Genomic DNA, 25,691 nt, shown 5'->3' on the forward strand with positions numbered 1-25,691 from the left:
CATTAAGAGTTGCATCTAATTACCTCCCGAATATTCAGATTAAGATACTGACTCTAGTCTGGGTTATTCTATTTTCTACTTTTTTGAAGAAGCAATGACTGCGCTAGAACATCTGAATTCCTTCAGAAGAATCTTTTAAGGGAACAAACATATTTGCTCCCGGCACCTTTTTGAACAATCAGAGTTTCTGCTGCTTTTCACTTCAAGTAAAAGGAAATCATCCTCCAATCCAGCCAAGGCAGCTTTCCAATTTAAAGCTTTTATGTTCCAGCCCATGTGGTTAATAGCTCCCATAACCTAACTCAATTCAATTCTGCATGAACCACTGATATTTCCATTCTCTAGGGACAATCACGACCATTAGGAGTTCAGCCTCAGGTAGAGATTTGCCCAAATAATTGACTTCTGTCCTATCCTGTGTTGTCATATCCAGTCTTTTGTGCCATTGTTTAACTTCATGGCAAGAGTTATTCTCCAGTCCAGGCACCTTGCATCAGAATTCCTATCCTAGAAATGAAACGTTAACACCAATTTCTCTATTTTGTTGGGTTTTTGCCATGACTCAGGCTGAATTTATAAAGTGATTATAATAATCTAGGTTGGACCCGAGTCAACAATATATAAAAAAACCTCAAGAAAACCAAACCCAGTAACAGGTGAGACAAGTGCTACTGACAGGATGCCTAGCTCAACACTGAGGACACCACAGGTCTAAATTTTTTTTTCTTCCTTGCTTAATGACCTTTTGAAGTTATCAGTTGTGAAAAATGTTCCTCTAAAGTAGCATCTTCCATATAAAAGACACATAAACTATCAGGGAGGAGGACATCATTTTGTGCCCAACATGGATTCTTCCTCAAATGAAAAATGGGGCCTTGTTCCATCATTCTTCTTCAAAACAATGAAAATACTTATTAGAAGTGCAGGCATTTTTAATGCCAAAACCACCATTAACTGAATATTGTTAGTGTATCTCAGCCATTACATCCTGGCTTTTTCTCGTCAAAAGAAAGACATAAGAGTGAATTCCAAGGCCATTGAAAGACCAATTTCACAACAAACACTGATTGAAAAGAAGCCTCTGTCTTTGGATTTCTAGTAGAAAAAAGAAAAATAATTAATCCTTCTGTGGAAACCAACACTTTCAGAACATATTCATTTTTGATAATATAATAATATCCTCTTTTGCCAAAGGCCTTTTATTTATTGAAGCTATGCATTGCAATGAGGTGGAGATTGACTAATATAACTGTGTTTTTAAAACCCTCAGTAATAATTTGTAATAAGCATTGCTCCTTAGTTTCATTATTTTAAAATGTTCCTTTTACTGTGAGCCAATATCCAAGGTGGAGAAATCACAACTGTAGTTGTTCCCAAATAGATTTTTTGTGGAAATTTTAAGCTCTAAAATGTGTAAAGAGGCATATGTGTCTGTATTTTCACTTGTGCGCTACCTGTTTGTCAGGGTAGGAGGCTGTTTGAGACTGTGGAATTGTGGGAAGAGTACTTCAAAACGCTATGTTGGTGGTGGTAGAAGCGTTTTGACTGAAATCTTTTTTTTTAAAGGAGATTAAAAATAAAACTGGGAAAAAATAAGATGCATGAATCAAGGGGACTGAATTGGCTAGTGTTCGTATTAGTGCATCAGACCCCTGCTGTTTATTGCACATCCTAACCTTTCATTAACTTCAGAGGAGCTCGATGTGGGCAGGGAATGTGTCTATTGTCATATTGTACTCACCCAAGTGCTTAGTACTGTGCTCCGCACACAGTAAGTGCTCAATATATATGATTGATTGAATGAATGAGGAAGAATTTGATCTTAAAGAACAGTCTCTAAAGGCAGGATTATTATTATTATTATTTGCACAATAGAAATACCTGCGCTTGGCTTTCGTTTGTCTGCGCTTATTCAACTTTATGCACAATGGAAGCCAGTACAAGTACATTGGATTGGGCCCTAAATGATTATATTTTTTCCCCAACAGGAATCCATTCAGTTACAACTTTCCAGATTCCCAAGCCTACAAGAAGATGATAAATCTAGTAAAGATGACCTTGAGAAGGAAAAAGAAAAGGATAAAAACAAAGAAAAAGATAAAAGCTCTGAAAAAGCCAAGATAAGAATGTTATCAAAAGGTGAATGTGAAAAATGTTTCATTCCTTGTTCAATTTGAGCAAGCACGTGTTGTGGAATAGACCCTCTGTCATTTATTCTTAGACACTCACATGCTAAAACAGAGAGATGGTATCTACAAAAGAATATCAGATAAAGTGGGAGAGAGAAATAGACAAGATAGGTAAAGAGATGGATGACAAGGTAAATGGGTAGGGTAGGAAGAAAGAAAGGTAGTTATATTAAGCTATCTTCTCCCTTCATTTTCAAAGATGAAGGAAGCAGTGTGGCCCAGGGGAAAGAGCATGGGCCTAGGGGTCATAGGAGCTGGGTTCTAGTCTCAGCTCTGCCACGTACCTGCTGAGTGACGTGGGGGCAAGTAACTTAACATCTCTACTCCTCAGTTCCCTCGTCTGCAAAATAGGGTTTCAATAGCTGTTCTCCCTCTTAAGTAGACCGTGGGCCGCATGTGGGACCTGATTATTCTTTATTCCCATGCTTAGTACAATCTTGGCACAGAATAAGTGCTTAACAAATACCACAATTATTAATATTATTTTGACTGACCAAAACATGTCATCCATGTGTTCACATGTAGCTTAAAAGATCCAAATGTATCTTAAGGCCATGCATATTCATTCATTCAATCATATTTGTTGAGCGCTTACTGTGTGCAGAGCACTGTATTAAGTGCTTGGGAAGTACAAGTCAGCAACATATAGAGACGGTCCCTACCCAACAACAGGCTCACAGTCTGTTTTAGCTATCCAGCTGATGTCAATGGGAAATGCTACTATACGACCATATAATAAAACTCAGCTTGTCCTTAGCCTGAATAGATGAAAAGAAGCTATTCCAATTATTTGTATTATGAATTTTGTTACTGCAAAGGACAATATATTCAAGGCAGTTCTAGGAGAACCCTTCTCCTCTAGTCTGTCTTCCCCGCTAGACTGTAAGTTTGTTTGGGGCAGGGAAAGTGTCTGCCAACTCTGTTGTATAGTACAACAAGCAGTACAGTGCTCTGCAAATAGGAAACACTCAATAAGTACCATTGATGTTGATGTCGATGATAAACTTTTTCTTTACTTGTAATTATGCAGCAGTGATGTCATCAAGAATTGCCTTTTAAAAATACTTTTCTTAACCTTTTGGCTCATTTTAAAGATGGCTCTTAAAACATTGGATTTAGAGTAGATGAGCTTTTAATTAATATTTAATTAATAATAATAATTGTGGTATTTGTTAAGCACTTACTATGTGCCAGGCACTGTTCTAGGCACTGGGGTGGATACGAGGAAATTGGTTTGGACGCAGTCACTATTCCACATGAGGTTCACAGTCTTAATGCCCATTTTACAGATGAGGTAGCTGAGGCACAGAAAAGTGAAGTGATTTACTCAAGGTCACACGGCAGATGAATGGCAGAGCTGGGATTAGAACGCAGGACCTTCTGATTCCCAGGCTCATGCTTTATCCACTTGGCAATGCTGCTTCTCCAGTTCCATTTTCATGCAAAGTAGTTCTCATTTTTTCAAAACGGAAGGAACCAGAAAAAATTCTTGATTTAAAACTGTTTACATTAGTCAATATTTTTCTTGTAGAAGAATAAGACTCTTAGTCAGAGGATAGAGGGTGCTTCAGATGTTGAACAGATGTAAATAAATGTGCATAATCTTATGGGTATGTGTGTGACAAAGAATTTATGTAGATATTTTTAATCCAGATATGCACACATGTAAAGTTCCATAGGCCTGCAACAAAGGATTTAAGGGTGGAACATGCATGCAGAAGAGAAAGGAAAAGATTGAAATTCTTTATCAAAATTAATTCTTCTTTAGGAGACTAGAAATTCAGGAACCTGAGCAGAATTTCTGGCTCTGCTTCTCTTGATGTAAGTTACTTGTGGGCAGGGAACATGTCTACCAACTCTGTACTTTCCAAAGCACTTAGTACAGTGCTCTACACAGAGTAAGTGTGCAATAAATACCATTGATTGATTGATTGACTAGAAGTCATGGATGCCTGGGGAAGAACTCCCTCTTTCCCTCCGTGTTATGGTAAGCATCTTGCCTGGTGCATCAGCAAGTAGGTAACAGGAGTTGACAGGGAAAGTGGAGTTTAATACTGAGGTCCAGAAGGGAATAATTAATCAATCAATCAATCTTGTTTATTGAACATGCACTGTGTGCAGAGCACTGTACTAAGTGCTTGAGAAAGCGCGATATAACAGAGTTGGTAGACACGTTCCCAGCCCACAACAAGCTAGTCATCTTTATCTGACTAAGGTTAGGGCAGGTGATCCTAACTCCCGTGGTTTCTTGAAGACGTGTGTACACTTTGTGTGTGTGTGTGTGTGTGTGCATGAATATACATTTGCATATATATGCAAGTACGTATATATATAAGCATGCACACACACAAATGCGTGTGTGTGTGTGTGTGTGTGTGTGTTTGAGACTTTGATTCAATTCTTTAGAGTAGTTGGTTTAGAAATATGACTGTTTCATAGCTAGAATTCTCAGGTTTTTATATGGGAAAACAAAACAAAACAAATCAACCAAATTGTTTATTTCAGATTGCAGTCAAGAATACACAGACTCTACAGGCATAGACTTGCACGAGTTTCTGGTAAACACATTAAAGAACAATCCCAGGTAAGTATTTTGTAGGCAGAAAATACAAGGCCCCTAAAATCTAAGCCCATTACTACTATCTACAGCCTAGACATCATTTCAGACTTCCCTGTGGAGGAGAAAACGCCCAACCCTAATTACTTGTCTAATTAGAGAGTCCGTTCTTATTCCAGATTCTCCCCATGACATCAATGCCAAGCCTTTGCTCTTAGCATTGGGCATTTAGGGGAAACAAGACCATTTGAAATGTAGCATTTATCTTTCAGGGACAGAATGATCCTATTGAAAATGGAGCAGGAAATTATTGATTTCATCGGTGACAACAAGTATGTTATTTTTTGGTTATTTTCCGATTCCAACTCACGGTGGATCACACTGATGCTTTGTAAATCAGGGTGGGGTGTGTGGGGGTGGGTGTGTGTTAATCTTTGTGTGTGCATGTGTATGTGACAGAGAAAGAGAGTTGAGAGGAGCATGGGAGGGAGAGAAGAAAGTGAGAGGAGAGAAAGGCAAGAGATAGAGGGAAAGAAAGGCAGAAGAGAGGGAGAGAGTGAACATGGATCCAATTTAATATACACATATTCATATTTGTTGAAGAAGGTGTATGCTATTGGGGATTGTTAATTCGGAGGTGTGAATTCCTGCTCATCAAATTACTGACAAAATGCCTATAAACAGAGAACCACTGATCATCACACAGTAGCCGTGACACAAAGCCAGCCTTTTCATTTTGATTATAGTTTTTTAATGGCTTCCAGCTGGCTCCAGTCAGTTATTGCCTGGAAATAATTTTACAGCTTTCACAGCAAAGGGTGTAATGATACATCTCCGGATAGCATCTATAATCAAATATTGTGTCATATCATTCTGTCTGCTTGTTGTTACATTTTTAATATGCCGCAAAATGCAACAAAATACTTTTTAATGGATGCTAAATTCTGTTTTGCTCAAAGATGCCCTAAACTATGAAAAAGAAAAGTACCACTTGCAGCTTGATCAATAGACACTAAATGTGTCAAGTCATTTGGAAATTAAAATGGCACCAGAAAGGAAATAGGCTTTGATGAGGAGGTAGTAGAGAAACAATTTTACTTCTTCATTGTAAACCTGATTTCCGACAGAGATTATAATCCGCTGATCAATTTTTATTGTGTTTTATTCCAGTAATCATTATAAAAAATTCCCTCAAATGTCATCATATCAGAGGATGCTGGTTCACAGAGTAGCAGCGTACTTTGGAATGGATCATAATGTGGATCAGACTGGAAAATCTGTTATAATCAACAAGACCGGCAATACTAGAATGTAAGCCTCATCATTATTGTTCCGACAGTCTGTTTCCCTTATTAACCGGTAAAGGACTTGTACTTTGCAGTGACGTCTCTTTCAAAGGGGATCATTTTGAAAAAGCTGAGTGTAATCTATCCTAGTCTGCAGTGCTGTTTCTTCTATCCTTAGAGGATTACCCGAAGATAATGGAAGTTTGTAGAATGAAGCAATCTAGTTGATCCCATAGCAAGCTATGACTGGCGTCTCATCCAAAAAGCCTCTTAACAGAGAATTGCTTTGCATTTTGTTCTTATCAATTCAGCATAGACTTTTCAAGGAATGCTGGGATAAATATCCTTTTATTTGCTTCCTTATTCTTTCACTGAGTCTCAGTATCAAGAGATACTGAATTTTTAATGTTGCTTCATTTTTTTTAGTCTTAAAAACATCATGATTTCACCCCTAAGTCTTCCATAAATGCATTGCCATTGGAAGCATAATAGATTTAAAGTCTAAAAGATGGTGTGGTGTGTCCTCAAATCCTTTAATAGTTTATCATATGTCCATGAATCTGGTGGTTTTTAAAGATCCCACTGTGGCCTACCCCAAAGTATCTCTTTAAATTCAAAATTATCCCTAGTTTAACCGACCTCATCACTTTCATATGATCCCCTTTCTCCCTGGGCAAAGAAATGCCGAAAAGGATTTGGTATGATTGAGGATGAATGGAAAAAAAGAGCCATAACTCCCTTTCTCACCTATGTTTCTGGAAATAAGGGAAGTGTTGAGAAAGAAAATAATCCAGAGGAACTTTGCATGGCCCTCTTGGTGCATTCTGGGAAGATGCTGCGTTTGTGAAATGACATTTTATGAGCCACGGAGGCAGTGGGAATTGGGGGAATCATTTCTTGTACTTGCAGATATGTCATCACGTTTAAAGAAGGATAGCGGAATGGATTTTCCAGAGCTGGAGCCTAGATGGACAAATACATGAAGGAGCCCAGGATGGTTTTAAGGATAGGAGAGAGTTTATTTGTCTTCAGAACCCTGCTGGGATGAGACCTGGAAAGTTTTCCGTGCCCCTGGCTCCATGCTCTTTGGATTCTCGCCAGAGTAGCTCAGTCGCAGTGCAGATACTCTCCAACTGCCACCAGCAGTCTCACCTCTTCAGCATCCCAGTCCCTCTCCTGGAGTTCTGAACCCAGAACCCACCCCCTTAAAGAACCCTCAGCAGCTGTCCCTCCCTAGGCCAATCCCCACATCTCAGAGGGGTGGCAAAGGAAGTCTATACCACTACCCCTGGTGTAGTGCCCCTAAGCGAGCGCTGGAGCTTCATATATTGATGCACTTTAACCAGTGGTGCCTTCTTGAAATGCCCATTGTTATTCTTGGTTTCTTTCCAAAGCAAGCACAGAGTTCAAACTGCTCTTTCAAGAAGAGCAGATTCGTATGTATAGCTGCTTGAAAAGCCCATTGAGGTAGCTGGGACACACCTAGATTGGTAATGAGTAAAGTTTATTGAAAAAGGACTGCCTTTGACTCCTGAATTCCAAGCTCCGGGAGGAGTTTGACTCTCCCTCATCATCAAATAAGCTGCTTTCTGGCTCTCAAGTACTCAGGTACAGTACTCTCTGACTTTCAGGAAAGTCAGGGAGGGATTGACACAGACAGTTTGCCCGAAAGCCACCTCTCTTTCTGGCTTTCTGACCCTATGTTTTAAATCATGCTAAGCAAGGGATTCTTTGTGGTTGTCTAGAAAAGGGAGAGGGATGGTGGCATGGGCTGTTAAGAAAAGAAAAATGAAATGAAATGAGAAGCAGAGTGGCTTAATGGATAGAGCACAGGCCCTGGGAGTCAAAAGGACCTGGGTTCTAATCCTGGCTCCGCCACTTGTCCTGGCTCCAACACCTGGGCAAGTCACTTCACTTCTCGGCGCTTCAGTAAAATAGAGATTAAGACTGTGAGCCCTATGTGGGACAGGAACCAGGTCCAACCTGATCATCTTGTATCTATCCACGTGCTTAGTACAGTGCCTGGCACAGAGTAATCACTTAAACAATGCCATAAAAAAGGGCCTTAGGACACAGACTGGTAGAAACACTTTAAAAATCAATAGACCAGTAATACCATCTTCTGGAGACCACAGAGTTATTAGTATATTCATTTTCCCTGCTCTGAATGACAAGTTTTAGGGAATGCAGAGTTTGAATAGTTTAAGCTTGTTTGTGACTGATTTATTTGTATCGAGGAAAAGTATGTCCCAAAAGGCCAAAGGTGAATCTGAACAAAATAAGAGTCTAAATCTGCTGAGGGGAATTTAAGCCTCTCGTAACATCACTCAGGAAAGGGAATCAAGGTGGTGGCTGGATATTAACCTAGAAGCACGGGAATTTCTTTAGATAGGTGGATTTCTGGTGCATTGGCCAAAGTGTTTGTGGAATTTCATGTTATTAGTGAAGGGGAAAAAGCAATATGTGGTCATTGTCACAATCCTATTAGGATTGTTTTTTCTATGTCGCATTCAGTCACCATGACGTGGACAAATAGAACATGAACAATTATAAACTCTACATGCATATTTAGAGGGACATATGCTAACATGAGTTAGAACCAAGGTACATCTAGCCCAGGATTGACTCTCCAATAGGGGAACAGTGTGATAGGCTCCTTCTGGGACATCGCTTAGACTCAACCTAAATAAATACAGGGGCCACGGCCCATGTATGTGTTTGTAATACAGCCAAAGGTGTGACAAATCTCTAATCGTGTCATATCAATTTTTGTAATATTCCTATGATTGTGATGGGTTCCTGGTGTGTCTGAGGTTGTGACACAAATGTGATTGCAACAGATATGTGACGGTGCCAAATCTGGGTTAAGACGTGTCTGTTTGTGATGTTCCTGGGTTTGTGACACATCTGTGATCGCGTCAAATCTAGTTCTATGACATTTGTGACCTATCTGTGGCTGAGCGTGTATTTAGAACAACACTACTGAAGTACATTTATTTTTTCTGGAAGATTTGATGCCCCATCCCCAGAAGAGTACATTCTTGTCACTAATATTGCTTAATTTTTTTTCTAATTTGCGATGGCGATTCCTTTTCCTGCCTGGCTTTTCGCACTGAGAGGACTACTACTTCCTGTATCCAAACAAGTCTGCCCTCATACATTGCCAGGATTCTTTAACATGCCAACTTTTGCTGGCAGTGGGGTTTAAACTGGGGCATATCAGGATCTAGGGATGCATCACATAGAAAGCAGTCAAGGGAACGATACTGAAAAGAAGTGGGTGTCTCTACTGGAACCCGATTCATAGGCATTCTTCCCACCTCTATCATCTCATGCAGGATTCTGCCTATCCTTTCGACCAATCGATGGTATTTATTGAGCGCTTACTATGTGCAGATCACTGTATCAAGCAGAGGGGAGGGTACAATATCACAGAATTGGGCAGACACATTCCCTGACCATGATGAGCTTACTCCTCTCAGGCACCCAGCAAAGGAGTAAGTGGTGGATGTGGGAATGGTGCTGAATTTCTTGTAGGTTTTCAGGTAGAATCAGAACTGGGCCAGGAATAAAAATGGGCACTGCTTCAAGGCAACGAACAAATCCTGAATGTTATTGATTTATTATCATCCCTTTTGACAGAGATGCAGCATGGTTTAGTGGAAAGAGCATGGGGTCATGAGTTCTAATCCTGACTCTGCCACTTGTATGTTGGGTGACCTTGGGCAAGCCACTTAGCTTCTCTGTGCCTCAGTTACTTCATCTGTAAAATGGGGATTGAGAATGTGAGTCCCGCGTGGGACAACCTGATTACCTTGTATCTACCCCAGTGCATAGAACAGTGCTTGGCACATGGTAAGCACTTAACAAGTACCATAGTTATTATTATTATTAGCCTAAACAAGTGGTACTGAAAATAGCAAGATACCTTAGCCAGCTCTTCTTTTCTTTTCCAACTAAGCTGGCATTGCTTTCCTCCAGCTGTTGAGGTGAGATTTTGAGCAAAGCCCCTGCATCATCTATTCTTTTAATAATATTCTTTTTGGGAAATGAAGAGTTTGAGCCCCCTACCATCACTCAAAATTCACCCCCTGCACCTGCACATCTGAACCCATCCCTTGTCACATTATCACAGCACTTGTTCCCTTCTTTCTTCCCTCGCTGACCTCCATCTTCAACTGTTCGTTCTCCAATGACTTCTTCCCTATTGCTTTCAAACAGACTCATGTCTCCCCTAAAAAACTAAAAAAACCACTCTCGTGACCCCATAGCTCCCTCTGGTTATTGCCCCATCTCCCTCCTACCATTCCTCTCCAAACTCCTTGAGTGAGTTGTCTACACACTCTGTCTCAAGTTCCTCTCCTCCAATTCTCTCCTTGACCCGCCTTTAAGAAACTGCCTCCTCTGTCACCAATGAACTCCTTCTTCCCAAATCCAATAACCTCAAATCCATTATAATCCTCCTTGACCTCTCAGCTGCCCTTGACATGGTCAACCACCCTCTTCTAGAAACATTACCCAACCTCAGCTTCAATGACACTATCCTCTCCTGCTTCTCCTCCTACCTCTCTGGCTGCTCATTCTCTATCTCTTTCACAGGTTTCTCCTGTGCCTCCCTCCCCCTAACTGTGGGAGATCCTCAAGGTTCAGTTCTGGGGCCCCTTCTATTTTCCATCTACACCCACTCCTTTGGAAAATTTATTCACTCCCGTGGTTTCACCTATCACCTCTATGCAGATGATTACCTAATATACATCTCTGGTCCTGATTCTCTCCATTTCCTCCTGCCTTTGAGCCATCACTACTTGGATGTCCCTTTGACACCCCAAACTTAACATCTCCCAAACAGAACTCCTTATCTTCCCACACAAACTCTATCCTCCCCAATATTTTCCCATTTCTTTAGACAGCACCACCATTCTTCCTGCCTCACAACCCCACAAATGTGGCATTTTCCTCAACTCATCTCTCATTCAACCAGCATATTCAATCTGTCACTAAATCCTGTTGCTTCACCTTCACAGCACAATTAAAATCTCCCCTTTACTCTCCACTGAACTTCTACCACGTTAATCCAAGCACTTATCTTATCCCACCTTGATTGATGTATCAGCCTCTTTGCTGACCTCCCTGCCTCCTGGCTCTCCCCGCTCCAGTCCATAGTTAACTCAGCTGCCCGGATCATTTTTCTCCCAAACCTTCAGTCCATGTTTCCCTGCTCCTCAAGAACCTCCAGTGGTTGCCCATCCACCTCCACATCAAACAGTAACTCCTTACCATCGGGTTTAAAGCACTCAGTCCCCTTACCCCCTCCTACCTCATCTCACAACTCTCCTACTACAACCCAGCCTATACTCTTCACTCCTTTAATATCAAGCTACTCACTGGACCTCCATCTCATCTATCTCACTGCCAGCCTCTCACCCACATCCTACCTCTGGCCTAGAACGCCCTCCGTCTTCATATCTGACAGATAATTACTTTCCCTGCCTTCAAATTCTTACTGAAGACACAACTCCTCCAAGAGGCCTTCCCTGATTGCCTCCTCATTTCCTCTTCTCCCACTCCCTTCTGCATCACCTGGATTTTCTCCATTTATTTACCCCTCCATCAGCCCCACGGCACTTATGTACCTATCCATAATTTTTTTCATTAATATTAATATCTGTCTCCCCCCTAGACTGTAAGCTCAATGTGAGCAGGGAACATGTCTACCAACTCTGTTATATTGTACTTTCCCAAATACTTAGTGCAGTGCTCTGCAGAAAGTAAGCACTCAATAAATATGAATGATTAAATAACTTGGGATTTTCCCCAAGTCTTGCCTGTTAGCCACTTATCCAGACAAGACCAGGACCAGGAAATTGGGCTAGTCTCTGCCTTCGATACCATAAATTTAGTGAAACCTGCATTTCCATCTGGCAGAGAAGCAGGAATCATAAATCGGTCAATTAATCAATCAGTGGTGTTTACTGAGCACTTACTGTGTGCAGAGCACTGTACTAAACACTTGGAGGAGTAAAGCAGGAATGGACTCCAAGATGTTATCCAATTTATCTTCAACAAAGTTGCTTTTCCAAATCATACAAGACAATCATCTATCTTGTTCCCCCTCTCACGGTAGCTTTTTCCAGGTTCTTCTTTGTGTCTCAACTTGAGTCCCTCATGCTTCATGTTAAGCTTACTTCTCATGCTCTATCCTAGTTGAAGATGGAGACTATTCCAGGAAGCTACTCCCCTCCATATAATGGCCACACCTACATTTGAATACTTACAATTAAGCCTTCCTCCAGTCTTCTCTTTTCCAGGAATGCCATTTCCCCCTGCCTTTGGCCAAAAATCCAATTAATCAAATAGGCAGGAGTGGTTGTGGGGAAGGAAGTCCCCTAAGGATTAAGGGCTAACTCAATGGTATTGATGAATAGGAATGCCTTCCAGTAAACCCTTATTTTCTCAAGCTTCCCTGGGTCATGGTCAATGCTTCTGCAAGAAAAATCTTTGCTGTAAAGAACACGCATTTGAATCTAGCTTTTCGATGTCTCTTTTATTTGATGGGGTCTGCGGGTGGGGGACACAGTGGATTTTGCTCAAGAGAAGTGTCAGTGAATGAGATGAAAGCATACTATGGCCCTCTACAGGGATAACTCCAAGTAACAATTCTCGGTAAAGTTCCTTTGTGCCTCCTGGGGAGTTGAGAGAGAATTGGGGCTCCAGGGAGGCTGAATGCTGGAATTGAACGGTCATCGTGGCAAATTCCTGGCTGTTCTCCTCTAAGCTCCTGAAGGCTTCTGGGAGATCTTCCCCATCTCTCAGTGGGAACTGAAGAAGATGCTTCTCTGTGGGCAGGAAATGTGTCTACTTATTGTTATACTGTACTCCCCCAAGTGCTTAATACAGTGCTTTGCACACAGTAAGCACGCAATAAATACAATTAAATGAATGAATAGAGCCTTAGGTGAGACCCAACATATATTAACTTTCCAACTTTCCAAGCTTTGTGCCTGGATCCAAGAAATTTCTGGAAAATGAATACTCTATGCATGAATCACTCACCTCTCTGGGGGTGTTGATTTTTGACTCTTAATAATCACTGGCAAGCGAGTGGAATGTTGTTCTTAGACAGTTGTGTGTTTTTCACTCATCAAATCTTGTACATTTGGCCCTCCTATCCTATGGAGACCAGAGACACTCTAAAAAATGCAGATGGTCTTAGAGTCAGTCAGTGGTTTGACTCAATGATGGACACCTCTCATCATGTCCATGAAAATTGGAATTATTTAAACTGTGAGCCCTGTGTGAGACTGGGATTGTGTCCAATCTAATTGACTTGCATCTATCCCAGTGTTGAGAACAGTGCTTGATAAGTAGTAAGTGCTTAACAAATACTATAAAATGAAATTGGATGTTTGCGATGTTGACTTTTTCCTCATGAAAGCAATCTAATGTTTGCTTTATGTGCTAGTGAGCCATTTCATTAGCCCACAATGGATTTGAGTTGCCTTACATGCCTCTTTCTCCTCTAGTAGGCTGGTAAGACTCTGTGCACGCCAGATTTTTTTAAAAAATTTATTACCCTGACTACCTAACTCCTTGTCTGGGTTGGTTAGAGGGGAGGGGACTACCTTCCTGTGCCTGGTGTGAGAATCAAGCCCTTTTGTTCCCCAGAGTTCTAGCCCATGCTGTTCCCCAAATTAACAATCAATTAATCAATATTTTTTGAGCACTCACTATATGCAGAGCACTGTTCTAAGCATTTGGGAGAGTACAATACAAAAGAATAATCAGATAAGTTCCTTGCCCATGATTATGATTCTAAGGGCAATGAACCTGGGATGTAAAGTGGAGAGAAATCACTGCTAACCTCAGAGGTTTCCTGTGGGTGTACAAACCCCTGTGGAGTCCCACAGGGAAGCAACATGGCCTAGTGGGTAGAGCATTGGCCTGGGCATCAGAAGGATCTGGTTTCTAATCCAGGCTCTGCTGTGTGAGCTTGGGAAAGTCACTTCACTTCTCTGTGCCACAGTTACCTCATCTGTAAAACGGAGATTGAGACTATGAACTCCACGTAGGACAGGGACTGTGTCCAGCCCAATTTGTCTATATCTACCCCATCACCTAGCACAGTGCCTAGCTCATAGTAAGAGCTTAACAAATACCATCATTATTATTATTATATGCCATGTACTGGGCTAGACACAATACAGTAAGATCAGGGAATCATATCGGGCTCCTGCCTCAGGAAGAGGGATAACAGTCATTGATTCCCCATTTGACAGGTGAGGAAACTGAGGTACAGAGAGGTTAAGTGACTTGGCCAAAGGCACACAGGAGACGATCAGTCAGACACTCAAATGTATTTATTCATTCATTCATTCAATCATATCTGAATGAATACAAAGCAGCATGGCTTAGTGAAAAGAGCCAGGGCTTGGGAGTCAGAAGATGTGGGTTGTAATCTCGGCTCCGACACTTGACAGCTGTGTGCCTTTGGCCAAGTCACTTAACTTCTCTGTACTTGTCAGTTGTATTATACTTTTAAGCACTTAATACAGAGCTCTGAACCCAGTAAGTGCTCAATAAATAGTACTACTAATAATAATGATGGTATTTGTTAAACACAGCTAACAAGTGGCGGATATGGGATTAGAACCCATGACCTCCAACTCCCAAGCCAGGGCTTTCTCCACTGAGCCACACTGCTTCTCATGTGGGCTGTGGGCTGTGTCCAAACTGATTAGTTTGGATCTACCCCAATACTTAGTATAGTGCCTGGCACACAGTAAAACCTTAACAAATACCATTTTAAAAAGAAGAAAATGAAGACACGTGTCTACGTAGTGACTCTCCAAAGAAGCCCAAATAGGAATTGATTTAAGTGTCTCTTAAGTGCTTAAGGAAAATCAGGAGTGGAGTTTGGCTCCCCTTAACTAGGAGTAATTTTACTCTTCAATTTGGATGGAAATAGCTTTAAGCTCAGTTGAACAATTGGATTTGCTCCCTTCTGTCACCCCTCCCTCAGACCCACAGTATTTATGTACATATCCATAATTTCTATATTTCTATTAAAGCCTGTCTCCCTTTCTAGACAGTAAATTTGTTGTGGGCACAGATTGTGACTACCAACTCTGTTATATTGTACCCTCTCAAGGGCTTAATACAATGCTCTGCATACAGCGAGTGCTCAAAAAATATGGTGGGTTGATCGATCGATTGATTGATTGATTGATTGAATAAAGTAAAAAACTTTAAACTCTCCACTCCCTACACTGTTCCCATGAAGAGTACTATTTGCCTCAACTCCTTGGAGTAGAGTGCTTCTGAACTGAGACATCAAGACCACTTAAAATTAAGAGCAACAGGCAGTCCAACAAGCAGTCTTCTCAGTCAAGGTGAAAGAACAAAGGTGAGAAGCAGTGTGACCTCATCAAAAGAGCAAGGTCATGACAGTCATCGGATCTGGGTTCTAATTCTGGCTCTGCCACTTGCCTGCAGTGTGACCTTGAGCAAGTGACTTCATTTCTCTGTGCTTCAGTTTCCTCATCTGTAAAATGGGGATTCAATACCTGTTCTCCCTCCCCCTTAGCCTGTGAGCCCTATGTGGGACAGGAACTGTGTCTGACCTGATTATCTTCTATCTACCCCAGCACACAGTACAGTGCTTGGCACATAGTAAGCACTTAACCAATGTCACTATTATTAGGTTTGGAATTGTGAACCAGGATGTTCAGTTTGTCACCAAAGTTGGAAGTTGGTGTTGCACTTGTGGTACAAGAATAATCCACTGCAGAGAATTCTTCTCTTCTAATCTTTGGAGTTCCAGAAAATGATCTGCTTTATTCAATAATTGGAGTACTTATTAAGAACTGTACTGTGTTAAGGTAGATACAAGGTAATAAGGGCCCACATGGGGCTCGCAGTTGAAGTAAAAAGGAGAACAGGTATTGAATCCCCATTTTGCAGGTGAGAAAATAGAGACACAAGAAGTGAAGTCACTTGCCCAAGGTCACTCAGCAGGTAATCTGCAAACCTGGGAGTAGAACTCAGGTCCCTCTAACTCCCAGGTCCAAACTCTTTCACTAGGCCACATTGCTTTACTTATCCCTGATTATATGTGTACAGGGTCATTCCTGCCAAAAGCAATTTAGTTTTAGTGCGGCCACACACTTCTCTTTCCTCTCTTCATTTCAGAATGATAAGTAGACTTCATAACTCTCTCATACCCTCCTTCCTGGAACTCCTTCCTTCTTCATATTTGCCTTAGCACAGCCCTCCCCACTTTCAGAGTCCTCCTGAAATTCCACCTCCTCCTGGAAGCTGTCCGTGATGAGGTTTTTTTCACTCTTTAGGTTGAATCTTCCCAACTCTCACCTCAGAACATTTGCATTCACAGGAAATGATATCACTTTTGTAAATGTTGATTTACATGCTTCACCATTGAACACTTACTTATACACCTAGCCATCATTGCACTCTCTTCTAATACTTGCCTGAAAATTATTATATCTGTATTTCTACTGGACTTTCCCAAGTACTAAGTACAGGTGTTGTACAAAGACAGTGCTCAACAAATAATAGTGGTTGATTGGATGTACCTCAATTTCGTCTATCTCACCTCTGACCTCTCATCCACGTCCTGCCTCTGGCCTGGAATGCCCTCTCTCTTCATATCTGACAGACAATTATTCTCCCCACCTTAAAAGCCTTATTGAAGGCACATCTCCTCCAAGAGGCCTTCCCCAAACAAGCCCTCTTTTTCTCTTTTCCCACTCCCTTCTGGATCACCCTGATTTGCTTTCTTTATTCACCCCTCCCTCAGCCCCACAGGATTTATGTACATTATCTGTAGTTTCATTATTTATATTAATATCTGTCTCCCTGTTTATACTGTGAGCTAGTCATGGGCAGGAAATGTGTCTACCAACTCCTTTGCATTGTACTCTCCCAAGCAATTTGTACAGTGCTCTATGCAAAAAGTAAGTGCTCAGTTAGTATGATTAATTGATTGATTTGCAAAAGAAGAATGGAGAAAGGACTTAAAATTCTGAGTGGAGTGCCTGGTTGAATTGCAAAGGACTTTGGGAGCCAGGGAAAGGCTTTGAGGATGAGGGATGGGATAGATATGGGGTAGATATGAGCAGGTTGAGTTGGACACAGACCCTGTCCTGCATGGAGCTCATAGTCTTAGTCCCCATTTACCTAATGAGGTAACTGAGGTGCAGAGAAGTGAAGTGACTTGCCCAAGGTCCCAAAGCAGACAAATAGCTGATTCCGGATTAGAACCCAGGTTCTTTAGTCTCCCAGGCCCATGCCCTATCCACTAGACTATGCTGCTTCTCACACTTCCTCACTAATCTTCCCCATCTCTTCCCTCCAGTTAATCCCAATTTTCCCATAAAAATAACCTTTCCCAAGAGATCCTTTATCTGTGATATGTTGCTCAATAAGTGCCACTGATTGATTCATTGATAATAGGTAAAACCAGCATCTTCCATCACAATTTCATTGATGATTTCATTATTGTACTTTCTAAGCGCTTAGTACAGTGCTCTGCACACAGTAAGCACTCAATAAATGTGACTGAATAAATGAATGAATTGTCCTAAGGATTGTGATATGTATATGCTCACTGTGGGGTGGGAACATGTCTACCAACTCTGTTGCATTTTACTCTCCCAAGCATTTAGTACAGAGCTCTGCACACAGTAAATGCTTGATAAATACAATTGATCGATTGATTGTATATGTTAAGGTGGTAATGGGTTTAATGCCCATCAGGCTTGGGAAATGTGATTTGGGGAAACTGAAGTATATCGGGGTCATGAGCAGACACGGAGGGGAAAGTGTCTAAGGGAAGAGAGGAGGAAAATGCAGAGTGAAGACTGGGGAGTTGAAAAATGGAGAGTCTGATTTCAGAGTCACCGTCTCAGGAAATGAAAGCAGGGAATGAAGAATAATGGAGAATCAGTGGATTTGAGAGTTTGAATTGAGTTAAAGATGAAGTCAGGAAGGAAGGGAGGACGTAAAACTCTAGAAAGTAGAGGGGAATTCGGAATCAGAGAGGGAGAAGAAAACAGCTCTTTACTCGGTGTTACTATGGGAAAATACAGGCTATTGTCAGCGTTAGAACAATTATAGAAGGAAATTTTGTAAGACAATGGGTATTGGGCTTTTAAATGCCACATCATTACCTGCATTGTTTACATTCAATAACATTTGAAGCAGTGTGTTTCTTAATTGTACCTGCAAAATATGTTCAGGCTGCTTTGCTAAACAGATAAAACTTGATTTTCAGACACACCTGAGTTGATCGTGCATACAGAAAGGTGATAAACCATGCAGTTTTTCCCGTTTGTATGACCTAGCCACCCAGGTTGGATTTGCTTGGGTTCCCTGTGGTGACAGAAATTTGGGCTTGTGTATTTGTCTATGGAGGACACATGCTTTTTTCTGGGGGACATTTTGGGAAACAGACCCACAGATGGAAAGACTTCAGGTCTGGGAGTCAGAGGACCTGGGTTCTGATCCCAGCTCTGCCAATTGTCTGCTCCATGACCTCGGGCAAGTCACTTCACTTTTCTGGGTTCTGTTATCTGATCTGTAAAATGGAGGCAAAATACCTGTTCTCCCTCTCTCTTTGATTGTGAACCCCGTGTGAGACAGGAACTGTGTCGTATCTTCTGATATAGTATCCACCCCAGTGTTTAGTACAGTGCTTGGCACCTAGTAAGCATCTAGCAATTGCCATAATTTCACCTCATAACTGTTTCAAGGCACTTAAAATTTAGAACTGGCTAAAGCCACGAAAGGAAAAATTGGGAGCTGTTCTGTTAAAGTACTCTTCAGCCACAGTGTAAGGACTCCAGCCTAAGGGTCACAGTATTCTCAGCTGGCATTCATTTTGGTTACCAACAGAGGCATGTGAGAAGCAGTGTGCCTAACGGGTAAAGCTCAGGCCTGGGTGTCAGAAGGGTCTGGGTTCTAATCCTGACTTTGTCACGTGACTGCGGTGTGACTTTGGGTAAGTCACTTAACTTCTCTGTACCTCAGTTACCTCATTTGTAAAACGAGGATTAGGACTGTGAGCCCCATGCAGGACATGGACCATGTCCAACCTGATTAGCTTGTATCTACCCCAGCATTTAGTACAGTGCCGGGCATATAATAAGCACTTAGAGTCATGTGAGCATGATGTCTACGGCTTTCCATTAAGCATCGTCTTTAGGCAGAGGAGTGCATTGAATGTTTTTTGGTAATCAACATAATGTGTGCCATGTGATTTCTTAACTCAAAAAGAAGGTGATTCTGCCTTTTAGCTGAATGTTTTTCTTCTGAAGGCAGTGAAGGCATTGGATGTTCTAGTGAGACTGTGAACAAGTTTTCTAGAAAGAATAGAAAACCTAAATAGCTCTCTCATCATTAGATAAATATACATGCAGTGAATGTTTTTCTTCTGATGGCAGGGAAGGCATTGGATGTGCTAGTGAGACTGTGAACAAGTTTTCAGTCTGAGAGAAGCAGCATGGCTCAGTGGAAAGGAGCCCGGGCTTTGGAGTCAGAGGTCATGGGTTCAAATCCTGGCTCCACCACTTGTCAGCTGTGTGACTTTGGGCAAGTCACTTCACTTCTCTGGGCCTCAGTTACCTCATCTGTAAAATGGGGATTAAGACTGTGAGCCCCATGTGGGACAATCTGATCACCTTGTAACCTCCCCAGCGTTTAGAACAGTGTTTTGCACATAGTAAGCACTTAATAAATGCCATTATTACTATTATTATTATTCTAGAAAGAATAGAAAGCCTAAATAGCTCTCTCATCATTAGATAACTCTGCATGCAGTATGGATACATAATTTAATAAACACCAAAAACAGTAACAGAAAATTATAAATCTATTTTAAATTTTGAAAAGAAAAAAATGCTGTTTGTTCATTTTTATTATACTCTGTCAGCACATTAATTCATTTTGATAAAAATGTTTAACCTGGAGCTAGGGATAGCCTCATTTCACTCTCTTCACAATTAGACATAGCACAGCTTTAATTTTAAAATTAATGGTAAAATATTTTTTCTTTTAGTTGTATTATGATAGGATGTTACCAGTCATTTGAAAGTTTAATCACTTCAGATATTTCAATTGCATAGCCTTATCTTCAAGGATTTAAATTGCAAATCAGCTATAAAACTTTACTTCCTAGTAAATGTTACTATGCTAATCTGAGCCCCAAGGATGCCTTTGGTATCCTATAAGGCTACTTTGAGAAACTGCCGTCTTAATTCCGTGTTAGGAATATAAATAAGAGTACACACTGTTTAGATAATAGTTTTTAATGATTTCTTGTTCTGTGAGTTTCAAAATGTTTGGGGTAAACAGAAAATAATTCAAGCTTAATATGTACTTTTCACTTCTGTTGTTTTGAAAAACTAAAATTAGAAGACCAAAGATACTTAATTTTAAAAGGCTGATGCATATGGATTTTGTATAAATAATGCACGTTGGAAAAACTCTAACTGCAGACCTTATTTACATAATTGATTGTAACTGGCTGTTTTCTCTGCTCATAGTCAGCTGATGGATTTATTTTCTTATTTTACTGTTTTTGCTAGAAACAAAGCACCACCACCACAACAAGATGGAAATGTTATAGCAAAATGAAAGCTAAAATAACTGTTCCTGAGACAAATAAAAAACCTAGAGTTAGAAAAGCAAATTTCTCAGTCAAATGAGCTGAAACTGCAGAATGAAGTGTTCTTTATATAGAAAGGTTTTTGTTTTTAAAGTTGACTGTCTCCTTTTTATCAAGATGCATTTCAAATCTTCGAATTTCTCACATAGGCTTTTATATAAACATTTGAGAACTCATTTAAAATTTTAAAATTCCCTCAGGTAGATTTTAATATAAACTTTTTGAGATACAGTTCTGTCCCATTCTCAGTGAAAAATAACACTCTATAAAATATTAATAAAAATACAGTTCATATTACCACTCTTCTCAAACTCTTCATCATTCCAACGGATTTTCAGTAGGCATGCTGACAGTGGTAAATCATTTCTCTGAGAAACTTGAAAAAGCAAATAAACCATTGTCAGTCCAAGAGCTCTTCATGAAATTCCGTAGTGAAATTCCAAGGAAAACAAAAGATTGCCTCAGGGGATACTGAAAACAGCAACCACTTTAGCTCCCAAACTAAAATAATGAGGCAAGACTAGGGCTGTTTGTTTGTTTGTTTTAACGAGGTCAGTGTATTGAGAAGCAGAGTGGCTCAGTGGAAAGAGCCTGGACTTTGGAGTCAGAGGTCATGGGTTCAAATCCTGACTCCGCCACTTGTCAGCTGTGTGACTTGGAGCAAGTCACTTAACTTCTCTGGGCCTCAGTTACCTTATCATAAAATGGGGATTAAGCCTGTGAGGCCCCCGTGGGACAACCTGATCACCTTGTAACCTCCCCAGCGCTTAGAACAGTGCTTTGCACATAGTAAGCGCTCAATAAATGCCATTATTATTAAAATCAGTAGACATGCACTTTTAGTTTGGACATTTACTAGAGATACCTGTGAGATACCTCAGGTATCCTAAGAGGTGACCCAATGTGGTAATACATTGTAATGAGTGTTAGCATGACACACTACCATGTCACAGTGTATAATAATAGTAATGGCACTTGTTAAGCACTTACTGCAGAGAAGCAGCATGGTTCAGTGGAAAGAGCCCGGGCTTTGGAGTCAGAGGTCATGGGTTCAAATCCTGGCTCTGCCAATTGCCAGCTGTGTGACTTTGGACAAGTAACCTAACTTCTCTGGGCCTCAGTTACCTCATCTGTAAAATGGGGACTAAGATTGTGAGCCCCCCGTGGGACAACCTGATCACCTTGTAACCTCCCCAGTGCTTAGAACAGTGCTTTGCACATAGTAAGCACTTAATAAATGCTATCATTATTATTATTACTTTGTGCGAAGCACTGTTCTAAGCGCTGGGGTGGATACAAGGCTTATCAGGTTGTCCCTGGAGTACAGCATACAAAATGTATTTCTAGATCAATTAAATACTTTCTCTTTTTGATCAGCATGGCTACTGGCTTTCCCTCCATTTTAAATACTGAATAGTCTTCCAAAAAAAAAAAAAAGAACTGAATGATTCTCCAGCTCAACAGAAGTGATTTCTGTGACGGGCGCTATTGGGAGCTAGTCAGGGAGTGAAGAGAGTCTGAATAGGAGTCTAGATAAACCGTGAGTGGTAAAGTGAGAAGTGAACATTGAATTCAGTCCGAACCAATGAGGTTTCTAGAAGAAATAATAATAATAATGATGGCATTTGTTAAGCACTTACTATGTGCGAAGCACTGCTGTAAGTGCTGGGGATGGATACAAGGTGATCAAGTTGTCCCACAAGGGGCTCGCAGTCTTAATTCCCATTTTACAGATGAGGTAACTGAGGCTCAGAGAAGTTAAGTGACTTGCCCAAGGTCACACAGCAGACATGTGGCGAAGCCGGGATTAGAACCCATGACCTCTGACTCCCAAGCCCGGGCTCTTGCCGCTGAGCCACACTGCTTCCCACCTTGCTGAAGGGCAGCAAGTTTTCCTTATGACCTTTCTCTGATCTCTCAGGGCTGTCAAATGAAGTCCAGGCACGAGTTGGAAACTGGGGCGAGGAGAAATTGAGGCCCCTCTGAGTCATCTGTTGATATTTTGTTCTTTTTTGTTATTTGGGGGATAACATAGGATACTAGCTGTTAAGTAGGCCTGAGTAACATGGTCTAGAGGATACAGCCTGGGCCTGGGAATCAGAGGGACCTGGGATCTAATCCCAGCTCCTCCTTGTGTCTTCTGTATGGCCTCGGGCAAGTCACTTCACTTCTCTGTGCCTCCGTTACCTCATCTGTAAAATGGGGATTAAGACTGTGAACCCCAAGTGGGACACGGACTGTGTTTAACCTGATTAACTTGCACCTACCTCAGTGCTTACTGCAGTGCCTGGCACCTAGTAAGCGCTTAACAAATACCATAAAAAAAGGGTCTGAGCCTTTCCTAATCAATCGCAAAACACTTTCTGAGCAGTGGGAGAGGGACTAGAGGTTTGGTGAAGGCCAACAAAAAGACACACCTCAGGCTTGAGGAACAGTAATAATGACGATGATGATGATGATAATGGTGGTATTTGTTAAAAGCTCACTATTTGTGAAGCACTGAGGTAAATACAAGATAACTGGGTTGAACACAGTCCCTGTCCTACAAGGGGCTCACAGTCTTAATCCCCATTTTAAAGATGAGGTAACCAAAACCCAGATAAGTGCAGTGACTTGCCCAAGACCACACAGCTGACAAGTGGTAGAGCCAGGATGAGAAACCGGGTCCCCTGACTCCCAGGTGGGTGCTTTTTCACTAGATGCTGCTTCTCAGTGTGTTCCAAAGGCTATGATGCCTTCCTTGACAGTCACGGAGGATGACAATTAGTAGATTATCAATGCCATGCTTCACTCCTTAGCCTCTCCTTAATCTGGAAGGTCCGGAAAGGATAGTGTGCACTTTATCAGCAGGGCTGACTGTGTAGCCTCTGTATGCAGAGCTCAATCCGGTGCCCCCTGTGAGACCTACAGAAGAAACAGCAAGACCTAATGGGAAGGGAATGAGTTTGGGAGTCAGAGGACCTTGGTTCTAATCCCATCTCTGCCACGTGTCTGCTGTGTGACCATGGGGAAGTCACTTCACTTCTCTGTGTCTGTTACCTCATCTGGAAAATGGAGATTAAATCCTCCTCCCTCCAATTTCGAATGGGTGTCCCATGTGGGACCGGGACAGTGTCCAACCTGATAAACTTGTATCGAGCCCAGCACTTACAACAGTGCTTGACACATAGTAAGTGCTTAACAAATACCATAAGAAAACCAAATAAATAAAAGCAGAGACCCATTTGATTCCCCAGAGGACTACTTGACTTATAAACTGTTTTAAAACAAAATGATTAGGGGGGTTTAAAATCAATGGGCCAATCAATACTCCGTAACCGCTTGGAGTTTTTTTTTTTTTCCTCTCTCGCTAATCAGCCATAAGGTTGTTTAAACAAAATACCTCCGGTCTCCCAATTACTGAGCTGATTTGAAAGGCAAGTGAAGGTGTGGAAGCCTAATTTAAGGGCTCCTCTTTGCCAGCGAATGTGAAGGAGGTTTGCTGAGATTCAGAAGAGGTGGAGGTCAGAGTCACTAGAAGAATATGTTAACCTCCCGCTTGACCCCCAGATCTTTTAATGAGCAGGAGGTTGGACTGTGAGCAGTACCTTGAATTCTCAGCCACAAAATGAAACTCTGACAGTGCCAGCCTACCATCCACTGAATTAAATCAGCATCACCTGAAGGAAAACCCATACCAACCCTTCTTTAAATGCTAAGTGCCTCTGTGGAAAAACAAAGTCAGAGCCCAAAGAATTAAGAACGTTACAAACAACCAAACCCCCCCTCCAAAAAAAAAGATTTTTTATTGATGTGTTTTACTTTGCTGGCAGACCAGAGCAAAGGTTTTGTGAACATTTAAAAGATGAAAAGTGTGAAGAATCCCAGAAGCGGTTTATCTTGAAGCGAGATAACTCTAGTATTGATAAAGACGACAATCAGGTTGGTTCTCAAGTTTGAGAGTGGCTGAACTTGTTCTGTTTTGGAAGGTGGGCTGATTGGTGTTCTTGTTGTTCTTGCGTTGTTTGCCCCTGCCCCTACCCTGTCTTCTGCCCTGCCCCTCACTCATCCTCTTCTCCTCTCCCCCCACCCCCTCTTCCTTCCACCTTTCCCTCTGGCATTCCATGGGGAGCATAAGATCACATCGTGATGGCTTTAAGCACCTGCAGTGTGTGGGGCTGCATGGGTGGTGCTTGGCGCAGTATTTGCTGCATGTCGGATGGGGGGCGGGGAGGCGGGGGAGGAACGTTGCAGGCTTCCAGCTGTGGGGGAGAGCCGTGTCCGTCGCATTTCCAGATGTCTGTGTAACTATGGCAGCCGTTCCACTCCCTACAGCTTTTGTCCTTCAGTTGTGCACAAATTGAGCCGTGTGTGTCACTGATCAGCATATGGACCGATGAGCCGTAAAGAACAAACCCTGTTATGGTGAGGCCAGGTAGATTTTGAAACCATCCTAAAATAAATCTTCGCCCAAGGAATCGATCTCATGTTTTAGTTCCCCACCCCTCCCCCTCCCATGTTTTAATGTCCATGTAAATGATTTGCTTGTTTTGCATGAACTGTAGCTGAACTCCTCCCCCCCCCCCCCCCGTGTGTTGCTTGTGACATGACACTACATTATTCTAGAGAAGATTGATGCGCGACATGTAGGTAGAGGATAGAGAGGTAGGTTGTTTCATGCCAGGGAAACAGTTGGTGATGATGGGGGTGGGTAGGGGAGGGAGGGGAAAGGAATAAGTGAAAAGAAGAAAAGAATGATTCCAATAGACTATCAGCATGACAGTTTGCCTCTCAAACCATCAAGATGGGTTTCTGAAATTGATTTTCACATTAGAATTCCTAAAGGTAAGAGAATATGGCTCTCGCACAAGTTATTATCCCTCTAATAGGTCTCAGTGAGTCACTCCAAGTCAGTAAGTGCATCTCTGACTCATAGTTTTGACAAGAGCTGACTTTTCCTTCTCTCCACCAGTTGCCTTTGAGTGCGAAAATAATCC

General features: G+C 41.6%; 1 protein-coding gene across 14 annotated transcripts in view; it reads left to right on the plus strand.

The window, feature by feature from the left end:
- ARPP21 (cAMP regulated phosphoprotein 21) overlaps nucleotides 1–25,691 on the plus strand; it is a 177,744-nt gene that overhangs the window by 60,490 nt on the left and 91,563 nt on the right. For 13 of the 14 annotated variants that reach the window (XM_038760093.1, XM_038760085.1, XM_038760098.1 and 10 more), the window contains 5 exons: nucleotides 1,989–2,139; nucleotides 4,695–4,773; nucleotides 5,019–5,078; nucleotides 5,917–6,057; nucleotides 24,528–24,636. In XM_038760093.1, coding sequence (XP_038616021.1) covers nucleotides 1,989–2,139; nucleotides 4,695–4,773; nucleotides 5,019–5,078; nucleotides 5,917–6,057; nucleotides 24,528–24,636 — 540 coding nt within the window. The remainder of the gene's footprint in view (nucleotides 1–1,988; nucleotides 2,140–4,694; nucleotides 4,774–5,018; nucleotides 5,079–5,916; nucleotides 6,058–24,527; nucleotides 24,637–25,691) is intronic. The other variant, XM_038760132.1, reaches the window with a different exon arrangement.

This window comes from Tachyglossus aculeatus, chromosome 2 (assembly GCF_015852505.1).
Source record: "Tachyglossus aculeatus isolate mTacAcu1 chromosome 2, mTacAcu1.pri, whole genome shotgun sequence".
In the NCBI taxonomy this organism is placed as follows: Eukaryota; Metazoa; Chordata; class Mammalia; order Monotremata; family Tachyglossidae; genus Tachyglossus; species Tachyglossus aculeatus.